A 13,417-nucleotide genomic window follows, 5' to 3' on the forward strand; every position below is an offset into this window, starting at 1 on the left:
AGTGCCACAGGGCTCAGTGCTTGGATCTATTTTGTTCACACTATATATGCTTCCGTTAGGCAATATTATAAGGAATCATTCTGTAAACTTTCATTGTTATGCGGATGATACTCAACTATATTTATCAATCAAGCCTGATGAAATTAATAATCTAAATACAATTCGAGACTGCCTCAAGGACTTAAAAACGTGGATGACCTTACATTTTTTTTAATGTTAAACACGACCAAAACTGAAGTTATTGTACTTGGCCCGAAGAATCTACAAAACAAATTATCTAAAGATATACTAACTATGGATGGCATTAATTTGGCCTCCATTGAGACTGTAAGGAATCTTGGTGTTATATTTGATCAGGATTTATCCTTTAACACCCACATAAAATCAATTTCAAGGACCGCCTACTTCCACCTACGTAACATTGCAAAAATCAGGCATATCTTGCCTCAAAACGATGCAGAGAAACTAGTCCATGCATTTGTTACTTCAAGGCTGGATTATTGTAACTCCTTATTAACAGGGCGTACCAAGAAGTCAGTCAGGTCGCTTCAGCCGATTCAAAATGCTGCAGCTCGTGTACTAACCAGAGTTAGGAAAAGGGACCACATTACTCCTGTTCTGGCTGCCTTACACTGGCTCCCTATAGAACACAGGATAGAATTTAAAATTATTCTTCTCGCCTACAAAGACCTTAATGGGCAGGCGCCATCTTACCTTAAAGAACTCATTATAACCTACTAGGGCATTGCGTTCCAAGAATGCAGGGTTGTTGGTTGTTCCTAGAGTCTCTAAAAGTACAATGGGAGCCAGAGCTTTTTCTTATCAAGCTCCACTTTTGTGGAATCAGCTTCCAGTTTGTGTTCGGGCGGCAGACACCCTATCTGTTTTTAAGAGTGCGCTTAAGACCTTCCTTTTTGATAAAGCTTATAGTTAGGGCTGATTAGATTCAGCCCCTAGTTTTGCTGATATAGGCTTAGTTTGTCGGGGGACATCTTACTTCTTCCTTCTCTCTGTCTATACCTGTGTACTCTCATGTTCTGATTAACCCAGCTTCCCCAAATGTCTTTCTTTTTGGTGTCTATATACGCCGGGATCCGGAGTCATGGATGATCCTGCGGTCCTGTGTCATGGATCGCGAGTCCTGGATCTTGAGTCGTGGCTGTGGTCCTGGATCATAAGTCCTGGATGGATATCCTCGTGGATTCATCTTCCTATTATACACACATGCATTTCCAAACATTTGGACTACCTATGTTGCAAATGTATTATCTTTTCAATTTACACACGGCATCTATTGCACGTCTGTCCGTCCTGGGAGAGGGATCCCTCCTCTGTTGCTCTCCATGAGGTTTCTCCCATTTTTCCCTTTAAACTGTGGGTTTTCTCTGGAAGTTTTTCCTTGTACGATGTGAGGGTCTAAGGACAGAGGGTGTCGTATTGTCATACTGATATTCTGTACAAACTGTGAAGTCCACTGAGACAAATGTAACATTTGTGATATTGGGCTATATAAATAAACATTGATTGATTGATTGACAATGTTAACAATAACTTGTTCAACCCAATTCTGTCATTCCTGCACAACCCTCCGAAGTCTGCACATTGCACATTGTAACTGCACATATTTTATTATATTTTATTTTTACGGGTATACCTATATTTAATCCATATTCAATGTAAATATTTTTATATTTTAATTAGGGCCGGGACTTTAACGTGTTAATTAAGATTAATTAATTAAACAAAAATTAACGCATTTTAATCGCACTTATTTTTTGCACCGCGGAACGTTTCTCACTGGATGAGTTTCAGGGGTACCGATTATACTGGAGCACCAACTAACGTTCATGACTTCAGACAACAACAAACCACAGTGAACAATTGTCAAACATTAACGAAGAAGCTTATGAGACCGCTTTGGTTGGCCCCGTGAATGGGACATTTTGTTTTAAAAAACGGACGGATGGAAGCGTCAATAAGAGCACGGTTGTTTGCAAATTATGCAAAAAGGAATTCGCATATCACTGCAGCACATCAAGCCTCAAGTATCACCTCAATGCAAAACATATAGCAGCTAGCGTGGACGTTAGCCCGACTCGGAGTACAAGGACCCACACCCAATTCGCGTTGATCAAACAGTGGCCTATGCAACAGAGAGATTTTATTTTTCATCAGGATATTGGAAGAATAGGAGGGATTGAGGTCAATCACTGGCACTTTTTTATTTTATTTTAAATGGTACACTTTATGTTGAACTATTTATTACGTTGTTGGTGCAACTGGCACTTTATGTTGAACTGTTTATTGTTTTGGCCAAGGTTATTGAGAGAGTTGGACTGAAATTGATTAGATTTTTTAAATCAACTGTTGGTAAATCAACAAAGTCTGTTATGGCCTCTGAAGCAACAGAGAGATGTTTTCTAATAGTCAGGGTTTCCAATGTTCTGAATGTACTTGAAAGTATTGAGTTTTACTTAAAAAACTAAGTGTTATAGTTTACAGAAGGTCTACCTACTAGAGATGTTAAGATTCACCGATTCGCATCGGTGCACCGGCATAAACGTTCAAGATGCGAGTGCACCGGTTGAAAGAGTGCACATCGGCTACAGTTTGGGTTGAACCGGGTTGAACTCGCGATGCATCGATTGTGTAGTGTCTTTGCATCGGTAAAAACCGATTCATTCATATAAAATCCCCTCATCTTGTCTACGCTCAGCAGAGACGATCTTTGATATTTGCTTCGCCACTACGGAGGCCGAGAGTCTCAGTTATCAACACACACGGAAGTTGAGGAGAAAGAGAAACACAGCGCACCGAAAAATACCTAAAAATCAAACGTTTGGCAACACTTCGGATTGTTCAAGAAAGACGGTGTAAAAGTCCTTTATGCTATATAGTTGACCGCAGGTCATGGAGAGTAATAAGGTATCCGTAGACCTTTGTATGAGGTATCTTTATTACTTAACAGGTCTACAGCCATGATACATAGATCCGTCCTAGATGCGGACTTGCATACACACAGTATCACTCCGCAGCCGCACCCCATCAGTAACGTCCTGATGGTATATGTGCGCGGCACTATTTACTACAGACGGTCAACTTGAAAAATCACTCGCAAATTGTTAACGATGCCGAGCCGCTTTAAAGTACACAAGTAGTTCGAGGAACTTAGCGACGCACATAAAGAGGCGACGTGGGGTCTGCGGCTGAAAAGAGAAACCTGAAAGTTAGACATATGAGTTAAATCACTCAGTGAGGTGTTCTGTCAGAGAGAGTGGTGTTTAGTTTACAGCAGCCTGTGGCCAATAATAATGTAAATGTCTTCCTTACTGTAAGCAGTTATGAAATACCTGTTTGTAAAAGGTTATTTGTATTCTTTATTGTTCATATAGAAACCACTGCTTTCTGCTCACTGGTGAGTTAGCCTATGAATGAGTGTTAAGCACATCAGGCTGGCAGCTGTATGGGCATTGCTCTATGGTAGCTGTTATTTGCACATTGTTAATAATGAGCAATGCATCCTTACATTGTTTAACTGTGAGGTGTTATACAATTGTACTCTGGAGAGCTTTTAAAGGTAAAAAAATAAACGGCATGATGGGATGTGCAGTACCAAATATGTAAAGCACTTTTTTGTTAATGTATGATTTGCTGCATATCAGGAATAAAACAAAAATCCTCTGTCGTACCATATTGAAGTATCATTATTTTTGCATCGTGTTGAATCGTATCGTATCGCCCCGAATCGCATAATGTTGAATCAAATCGTATCGAACTGTATCGCAACAGGGGTGAATCGTATCGCATCGCATCGCCTGGTGTTTCAAATGTATCGTTAATGTATCGTATCGTGGCAACGTATCGAGATGCGCATCGCATCGGCCTCAGTGATGGAGATGCACATCCCTACTACCTACCTATAGGCTACCTGAATCTCTGAAATGTACTATATTCCTTAATATGCTATTGCTACACTTTATGGCAAAAATTGCACTTTTCTGTTGGTCTTGGTTAAGTACCACCTTGAAAAAAATAAACAATGTTTTGTTGCTTAAGCTTATGTATTCAGTCATTATTCAATGGTATACTAAAATCCATGTGAAAAGAATTGCTTCTCACCGTTCTCAGGTCAAATATTTATATGTGATTAAAAATGTGATTAATTTCGATTGATTAATTACAAAGCCTCTAATTAATTAGATTAATTTTTTTAATCGAGTCCCGGCCCTAATTTTAATGTTATTCTAGTTTTCTTCAAAAAATGTTCTCGCCGTTTTATATTTCTGTATGTATGTTTATGTATACACCAAAAACACCAAGCCAAATTCCTCGAATGTGTTAACCACTTGGCAATAAACCTGTTTCTGATTCTGATGCTGAAGTAAATGCAACTAAATGCCTTGTGTAAATGTCCCATCAATGTTTCTACTACTACCCTGAAGTGACTTAGAATGTTTGCAGTTCATTTTAAATGTGTCGAAAATTGACAAAAAGCCTCAACTCTTCATCCTGTGATTGTTTATGGTAAAAAGCTATTAATTATCACTAGTAATCATTAGTTAACATTGCTCCCAGTTTGTCGTTGAATATTATTAATCTTTTAGTTTACTGAGTAAATAATTTAACTGGCTCTATGTCTGTTAAGAGGTCATAGCAGGAGCAGCACAGGTGATAGAAACGATGGCTCAGTTCCACCAAAATGTCCTGGTGAGCCATGGCAGTGAGCCAGCATGCAGTTCACCATCATTATGGATCTGGCTTACAAAGATTGTGCAATTACAAGTCAAAATGTCTGCAGTGTATGAAAAAGGTATTTTGCAGGCACCTCAGTAAATTCAGAGGAGTGTCATCACATAATCAGTCACACTTATCCCATCGCCTGGGGTTACTTGCAGTATCTTCCCTGTATTTCATGGCTGACATGGAGAGTGGCCCTCAGGTGGCAGGGAAACTGCACCGCTGTGAAAAATGATACAAACAACTCCTGGCAAAAAGAACAAAAGGTTCACGAAAATCTGCCCTCTGTCATCAGCCACATGCTGCAGCACGGCTGCTCTGTATTACTCAGCTGCTCTTCAGTATTTTTTAGCTTTATCGGGAGTTAGTCAGTTTGACAGATTCCTGCATGCCGGTTTATGTTCTGGGAGACTGCGAGCTCTCCTGCGGTTGTTTTTCTAATCCTACCTGCTTTCACATTGGAACAAATAACCAAGTAAATTGCCTTTTAACCATACCTGAGATTTGGTGCCTGCATTTAAGTTGAATCATCTGTTGCAAACTACCTAAGCTAACAATAGCCTGAAGGGTTAGTAAACACTGCAAATCATGTCTAATTTGCAAAACAATTGTATTCAATAAATAGGAGCAGGAGAGTAGAGTATGACACTTAAAAAATACAAAAAAAATATTTAGTTGCAACTCATATTCAACATACCATACTATGTTTATTTCGATATTTCAATTTGGCTTAACCTGTTTGTATTACGGAATTTTTTTTATAGGATTTCTTGAAACTAGGTGGAAAGGTGTATAGTGGTCAAAGAAAGAACCTATTATGAAAAAATCTGAATCACAGTGCAGATACACATTTATATTTTACTTTTATCAACATTTCAAGATAGGCCTTTTGTGCTGCTTATCCTGACTGGGAGAATTAACTTGAACGCCCCATCAAGTCAAGAGACCTCTGAAGAAGATATCAAAGTGTTGTTTAAACGATCTGAACAAAAAAATTCAGCACATCTTCTTTAGAGTGTTCATGTTGTTTCCACAGTACGACTTAAAGCTCATGAAATAACACATTTGGAAGAATGGTTTGCATACTGTTATAGAGAGATAAAAAGGGATCCAATGTGTAGGCAGACCCGGATAGTAGTGCAAGGGCTCCCTCGACAAAAAAGGAAATGGGATTTTCCTTTGGATTATTGCACAAAATAAGATCTCTGGCAAAAGCAAATGTAATCTACTAGCAGGAGAACCACCACATTTGAACACGACCTCTATAATAGTTGAAGATTAAATGCAATAGCTAGAAACAAATAGCAGACGTTAGGCTATGATGGAACTGCTTCACGGCTGCATGACTTCATGTTCCCACCGCTAAGCTAAAGGCAACCTGTGATCAGTCTGATGACGTCTATTAGTCTCATTTAGTCACTTGTTAGCATCAACCGTTTTTATGATACAGCTTCGTACATTCACCAGTGGGGTAGTTACCGATTTCGTAGAACAAAACGAGAAAATCCTGTAAGCTTTTGTTAACCACTGACTATATTTTAGGCATTTAACAAAAAACATGTTCAAAAAAATGGTTGACTTTGAGACGAAGGAACTGTGTAAATGCTAACTCATTTCCAGGTTTCAGGACTCATTCCTGCACCCGTACGTGAAAGCACCATCGGCTTTGGCTTTTGACTCAAAGATGCTAACAAGTGACTATATAAGACTAGTAAGCATCAATTTACAAGTTTCACGAATGTAACTTGTAAATTGGAATAACTTTTTTTAATTTGATATATTTTGTTCATGTCTTTTATCTACTGTAATAGTGTTTTATTTTTGTCTATCTTTTGCTGTAACAATGTACACTTCCCCCTCTGATTCTGATCACACGAAACATTAGCCGCCTTGAGCTTAGCGGTGGTGAGATGAAATGATGTGACAATGAGGTAGTTTGTTATAGCCTAACATTAGCTACTTATTCTGGTTACTACGCCTACAAAATAATAATGTGTCTTTTTGTATCATAAATGTTTCTGTCTTGCAATTTTCCAAAATCCAATGGAAAAATGATATTGCTACCAAAAAACGTCATCACTGCTCCACTCAATAGGGTGTCAGTTGTAGTTGACATGTTATGCTATATGCTACCATATATGTACCATGTGATATAGAAGAACTAGTAATACAGTATAAATAATATCAGCAGTACCATCTTTATGAGTTGGTCTCTCTCCTGGGAAATGTGCTCGGCCACAGAAATGATAGCTCCCATGTAATGCCGAGTCCTTTCCTCTTTCACCACACACTCTTCCTTCTGTCTCTTCAATGCACTCATCTTCCTCTCAGCCTTCCTGGATGATGGAGAGATAGGAGAGAGAAGAAGATAAATGATCAAGCAGATTTCAAGGAAAATTATGGGGAGAGAGAATATCAACGAGGAGGAAATTAAGATGGTAAAAGAAAAAAGGAGGACAAAGGAAGAGATTGAGAGAAAATGCATCAGGGGTTTTGGGAAAGAAACAGGACAGAATCCAGAGTTGGGTGGGTTATCTCTTGAGACGCTGCCATCTTGAACCAAGCGGGCTGCAGACATGTTGGTTAATCAAACACCTTCAGACAAGTTTCACACTTCAGAATGAGAAATTCCACATGATGATCAGCTCAGGTCTACAGGGTGGTGCCTGAGAACAGAACTCATTTTAGGACAAATGTAATCCTGGACCAAAATAAATCGTGTACTGCAGAAACATTTGAGCTATGGTAGGATTTTGGATTTTAGTCATTTTCAGGGATTGGTCAACTGCTTAGAGATGTCCCCTCCCCTTTGCCTATCACGTACAGTGTGTTGGACCGCTGAGCTAGCCAATAGAAGCACAAGTGTTCCATAGTGATGTCACAACGTCACTGAAGAAATAAAGCCACAAATATGTTACCTGTTAGCTTTTTTTTGCCCCAATGATTCGCCTTATTAAATATCCTGGGAAAATAAGATAAACAACCGGACGGCAAGTTAATTTTTTGTCAATTGTTTATAAGAAGATGGGAAAGAAGAAGTGGAAAAAATAATGAAGCATCAACCATTCCAAAATGGAAAACAATAATGACATATTTAAAAGAGCAATCCTTTCCCACTTTCTTAAGCTCTTTTCTGTTCTTTGGTTTTAGCGCCTGGCCGACGCGCTCACACATCAATCAGAGATATATTGTTTGTTTTTGGTACATTTATTTCCATGTTATCGTTTTCCATTTATTCACTGTTCGTTCTCTTCTTTAAACACAAATGAAGGTATCTTACCAGACAATCTTGAAACTGTTTCGTCACTTAAATAAACAAATCGTAACTTCTCCGCAGTGCAGCGGTCAAAAAACCGTGTGGCTTCACAACCAAAATAGAACAGTATAATCAGCAGGACTCTTTTAACCAGCTGAGGCAATCGCAGCACCAATCAGCCGTTCTGCCCAACCGTGGCTGCGGATCAAGATCAAATGACACCAATCAATTATACTCCATTACATACATTAAATATTTAAATAATCAAAATAATAAATAAACGTTTTTGGCTCCTACACTCCGGCCCCTAATTGTTATGGAATCACACATGACAATTACTAAAAAACATAAAATGGAGAGCCAATACAAAACATTTGTTTGTTAATAACTATATTTCATATAAAGTCCACTGCAATATAGTTTCCATCTGCTGGGCTTCTGACCCTTTGTGGGGCTAATGTGTATTAATACATGATAGTCCAGCAGATATGTGAAATATCTGAAAGAATTGTGGTTTTGATGATAAAAGCATGAAATTTGGCACACTGTTAGAGCATGCCCTAAGGAAGATTTTGGGCTATACAGATGTAGCACTGAATTTCAGACTTAGATCAACTAAAGTATATCTAATCTTGTAATTCAATAATATATAGTCTTTATATATTAAATAATCATAATTATGATGTAAATGTTTACATTACACTTCTTTATTTGTTATGCTCATACTTTAACCTTTACAATTGTTTGCTTTAATATGCAGTATATTTTTGTGTTTGCTTCCTCCTGCTCCCTTTCGGACACATACAGTATGATTTATTATTATTATTAATATGAAGATATTATTAAGATAAGATAATATGTTACTTTATTGATTGAACATTTTAGTTTAGAATGTGCTGTCCCACGGTAATTCAGAAGGCTCACAGGTCACATTCCGACCATTATTTAAAACAATAGGTGCTTTCACACCGTCTACAGTTTGATTTGTATAGAGGGAGCTCTGTCAGTTTTCGAATTACCCATTTGCTTTCAGGGAACCCTATTTTTCGGAGCACATCCTGCTACTAAATATGTCACACGCACGCTCTGTTGACTGGTGCAGCAGCGTGGATGCGATCAATTGCTATAAAAACACACTTCTACTAATACAGACGGTGTCACTATGCCGGCGGATGTGGCCGTTGTTGAAGCCTCTTCAGGCTCCGCATCGGCAGGCCTCTCCCTCGGTGTGGAGCTGTCAAGCTCGACCCTAACGCCGCTTACAGCCGGCCAATTAAAAGTTGTTTTCCGTTCACGTTGTCATTTTTAGACTCCTTCGCTTCTTTGCTTGTGAATCCAAAAGCTGTGACGCTTGGCTGTTTTCGTTTTGCCATATTTTTTTATTACAAAGCCAGAGTAAAAAATATATCAATATGAACATTTCAAATACCGCGCCGGCATCACCGCGATAACTAAAGCAACGTAAGTAAGAATGCAGCGCCGCCACGTACAGATGGCAACACCCAGACATATTCACAAACATAAAACAAATATTCAGAAACTGTAATGAACAATAACTATTATTTATTTCAAGAACTGTTATTTACAGAAACTCAACATTTCTAATCTGTGTGACACAAATATGCACGATTGTTTTGGGCTCCCCCTATTTATCTCAAAGTCAGCCATCAAGGGAGCTCCCTCCCTCTTCGGGGGAGCCAAGCTCCCCCTGGCTCCCCCCCATTTCGAACAGCGTCTGTGGCTGAATGGCCAGCGATTAGGTGCGGCGCATTTATCATAGGTGATCAGAGCAAACTGCCTGCCGTCACATTTCATTTAAAAAACAGATCTGATTTTAAGACTATTTCTGCGCTCATAAAGAATGATAAGAATAATGCGTATTGAACTGGTTTAATTAATTAGTGAGTTTATTTAATACTAGAACCGCCAATCGGGTCAATTTGTGTGATGTGTGTTGTGTGTGTGCAATGTAACTTTTTTTCAATAAAATATTAAAGTCTCCCAGTCCGTGACTTTTCCTGAAAGTGTGTTATGTAGCACCCTATGTTGTTAAAAATTGCATTCTAATAGCGGGATTTGAAAGTTTTAGGTAGGCCTATACAAAAACCTCTGGCGGTTCTAGTGTTAAGGTAATTAGGTACAGTAGAAGCCCTTTTTTATCAGTAACGAATTTAGCAGTTGAACATAAAAGTCAACTAACTGAGGGTCACTTGCAATGACAGTGTTGTGTCTAACTGTAAGCTTGTCACTCAGAGTAACCTACCGTTAATTTAGCTGCTGGAGAAGAAAGATCAAGGGGGGAGGGGGGGGAGAGAGCTGTGGTTGATGGGCCATTAGTTGTGTAAATACACAGCTGAGAGCTGCCGTTTCATTCAGACTGTTTAAAAAACGGTAACATTGGACTATTTTTCTTAGCGGATGCATGTCAATTTAAATCAATACAACTATTTTTTAAATCAATACATACAACTATTTTTTAAATCAATAAAAACATTTTCTAAATCCATAAAAGCATTTAAATTAATATTGGGAGTCATGTCGTTACTTTGTTGAGAATGTGGCCGTGTAATAAGCGGGATAATTTGCAGCGACTTGTTCCTTATGGGGAAAATAACACCCGTCATGTGTGTGTAGAGGTGTGTGTGGTTAAAACACTTTCATGAAGTGAAGGAATTTCCTTCTATAAAACAGCTGTGGGCAGCAGTGAGTGTCACGAACATGAATTCATAGATCAAGGCAGACTGGTGCACACACTCTCCTGTCCTGCCAGGCGACACACCCGTTCTAAGCCGTGTCCCTCACTCCTCACATCCCAAGCATCCCCGAAAAGTGTATTATGTTGTTACATCTCAGATGTTATGTTTCAGTTGTGCTCTGTCTATGTTCAGTGATGCAAACTTGTCACCTTTCGGCGAAATTCGCCGTTTTGAATCCAAAATAAGTTGTTTGTGTGATTCATGTAGATCTGCAATAAAAATATTTTGGGGGTATGGAGGGGGTTGGGACCCGGAGTAATCTGCGGCCGTGAGCTGTTATGTGCCATCATGACACGCATGGTGTTCTTTTTTTATATATTATAATGAAGTACGAGCTGTGTGCTCGAGTCTTCCTGCCTGTCGGCTCTGCTCATGGATGTATAATAAGGCTCTGCTGCTCCGAGATGATGGTCTAGCTTCAGCAGCTACATTACCTACGGGTGCGTTCGTTAATATTAACTGTGCGTCCGGAGTCACTGTGGCACAGACTGGACCGCTGGTGAACAGCTGTTAGAACGGGCCGTTCAGGTGTTCAGAGCAGAGCTCCCTGTCGGAGCGGCAGAGCGTGATGTGAACTGAAAGGTTTTTCTGTGGCAATATTATTTAAAGAATCGTTGAGCTAGCTAGCTAGCATACATTGTCACTATCTGCTAACGTTAGCTTTAGCCTTCTATTTCTAATAGTTTTTTTCATAGGCTATAAACAGAGGTGGTATAAGTATATATATATTGTACTTGAGTAAAAGTAGAAGTACTCAGATCTTGTAATTGAGTAAAAGTAGAAGTACTCAGGTCTTGTACTTGAGTAAAAGTAGAAGTACTCAGATCTTGTACTTGAGTAAAAGTAGAAGCACACAGATCTTGTACTAGAGTAAAAGTAGAAGTACTCAAAACTTGTACTTGAGTAAAAGTAGAAGCACACAGATCTTGTACTAGAGTAAAAGTAGAAGTACTCAGGTCTTGTACTTGAGTAAAAGTAGAAGTACACATATCTTGTACTTGAGTAAAAGTAATAGTCCCAGAGTGTAGGAATACTCTGTTACAGTAAAAGTCCTGCATTCAAAATGTTCCTCAAGTAAAAGTAGAAAAGTATTATCATCAAAATATAGTGAAAGTAGCGACCGTAAAAGTAGTCATTGTGCAGATTGGTCCATTTCAGAATAATAGATATGATATGTTTTATAATGATTGATCATGAAAGTGTTCTCAAAGCTGGTAAAGGTGCAGCTAGTTTGTATGACTTTGTATACTGCAGGGTAGCTTGTGGATTTACTCCAGGTGGAACTAAAGTCTGAATTAACACTTGATTATATTTCACATCATTCATCCACATCTGTAAAGTAACTAAAGGTATTACATACATGGAGTGGAGGAAAAGTACGCCATGTACCTCTGAACTGTAGTGGAGTAGAAGAAAAAAGTAGCAAAACATTGAAATACTTAAATAAAGTACAAGTATCTCAAAATTGTGCCCAAACTTGTTGAGTTTATGAACTTATTTACTTTACACCATGTGGCTATAAAGATAGAAAGACTAAGCCTTGCACAGAGGCATGAAAATACATTTTCAAAATGCTCGACAGTGCTGCTAAATTATAAACTGACTGCTACACAATTTAAAATAAATGCTTTTATATATTTCTATTAGATGTGACTCTTTGGTGTTTCTGTTATTATTAACACTGCTGCTTTAGTTGTTCTGACTGCTAAAATCCTCTGTTATTCCGTGGGGTGGGGGAGCCGGGGGCTCGGATCCTTGTCACCTTTTTGATACCTGATGAGTTTGCATCCCTGTATGTTAAAAAGCCTCAGTCACCTTAATTCATGTAATAAAAACATCTCAGGTCAGTAACACTCAAAGCTAAATGTGCAATACCATGTTCAGCTATGTTACTATTTATAATGTTATTGTTGTTACATCAGAAGATGTACATATTGAAATGATTTCTTAACTTACAGTAGGCTATTTTTTACAATGTGTGTTGGAAGGATTTATTAAATTACAATGAATATTGTCATTGTTGAAGGCTTTTAGAGAAGGGTGAACTATAAGCCTGAATTACATAACATTTTATACCTAAAAACATAAAAGCCATAATAAATAAATCACAATTATTCTAGTTATTTTTACCTCCCGTATTGCTTTCAACCCACCAGCTTTTATGGTGTTGTTACGTCACTAACTGTAAGCTTGTCACATACAGTCTATGGTCACTCAGAGTAACCTACTGTTAATTTAGCTCCTGGAGAAGAAAGATCAGGGGGGGAGGGGGGGAGAGAGCTGTGGTTGATGGGCCATTAGTTGTGTAAATACACAGCTGAGAGCTGCCGTTTCATTCAGACTGTTAAAAAACAGGAACAAAGGACTATTTTTCTTAGCGGATGCATGTCAATTTAAATCAATACATACAACTATTTTTTAAATCAATAAAAACATTTCCTAAATCCATAAAAGCATTTCAATTAATATTGGGAGTCATGTCGTTACTTTGTTGAGAATGTGGCCATGTAATAAGCGGGATAATTTGCAGCGACTTGTTCCTTATGGGGAAAATAACACCCTTCATCCAGATGAGGATCCCTCCGCTACACTTTGGGATCCTGATCGACCGACGAAGCTCCATTAAAATATACACTGAGTTTAGGCACGTTAATAACGTTTTAATGAA

At 38.5% G+C, this 13,417-nt stretch overlaps 1 protein-coding gene across 10 annotated transcripts in view; it reads right to left on the minus strand.

The window, feature by feature from the left end:
• Window positions 1-13,417, minus strand: part of cep89 (centrosomal protein 89) — a 157,029-nt gene that overhangs the window by 71,829 nt on the left and 71,783 nt on the right. For all 10 annotated transcript variants that reach the window (XM_079667242.1, XM_079667244.1, XM_079667246.1 and 7 more), the window contains one exon: window positions 6,932-7,073. In XM_079667242.1, coding sequence (XP_079523368.1) covers window positions 6,932-7,073 — 142 coding nt within the window. The remainder of the gene's footprint in view (window positions 1-6,931; window positions 7,074-13,417) is intronic.

The sequence above is a fragment of the Notothenia rossii genome (assembly GCF_949606895.1).
Source record: "Notothenia rossii genome assembly, chromosome: 2".
Classification (NCBI taxonomy): Eukaryota; Metazoa; Chordata; class Actinopteri; order Perciformes; family Nototheniidae; genus Notothenia; species Notothenia rossii.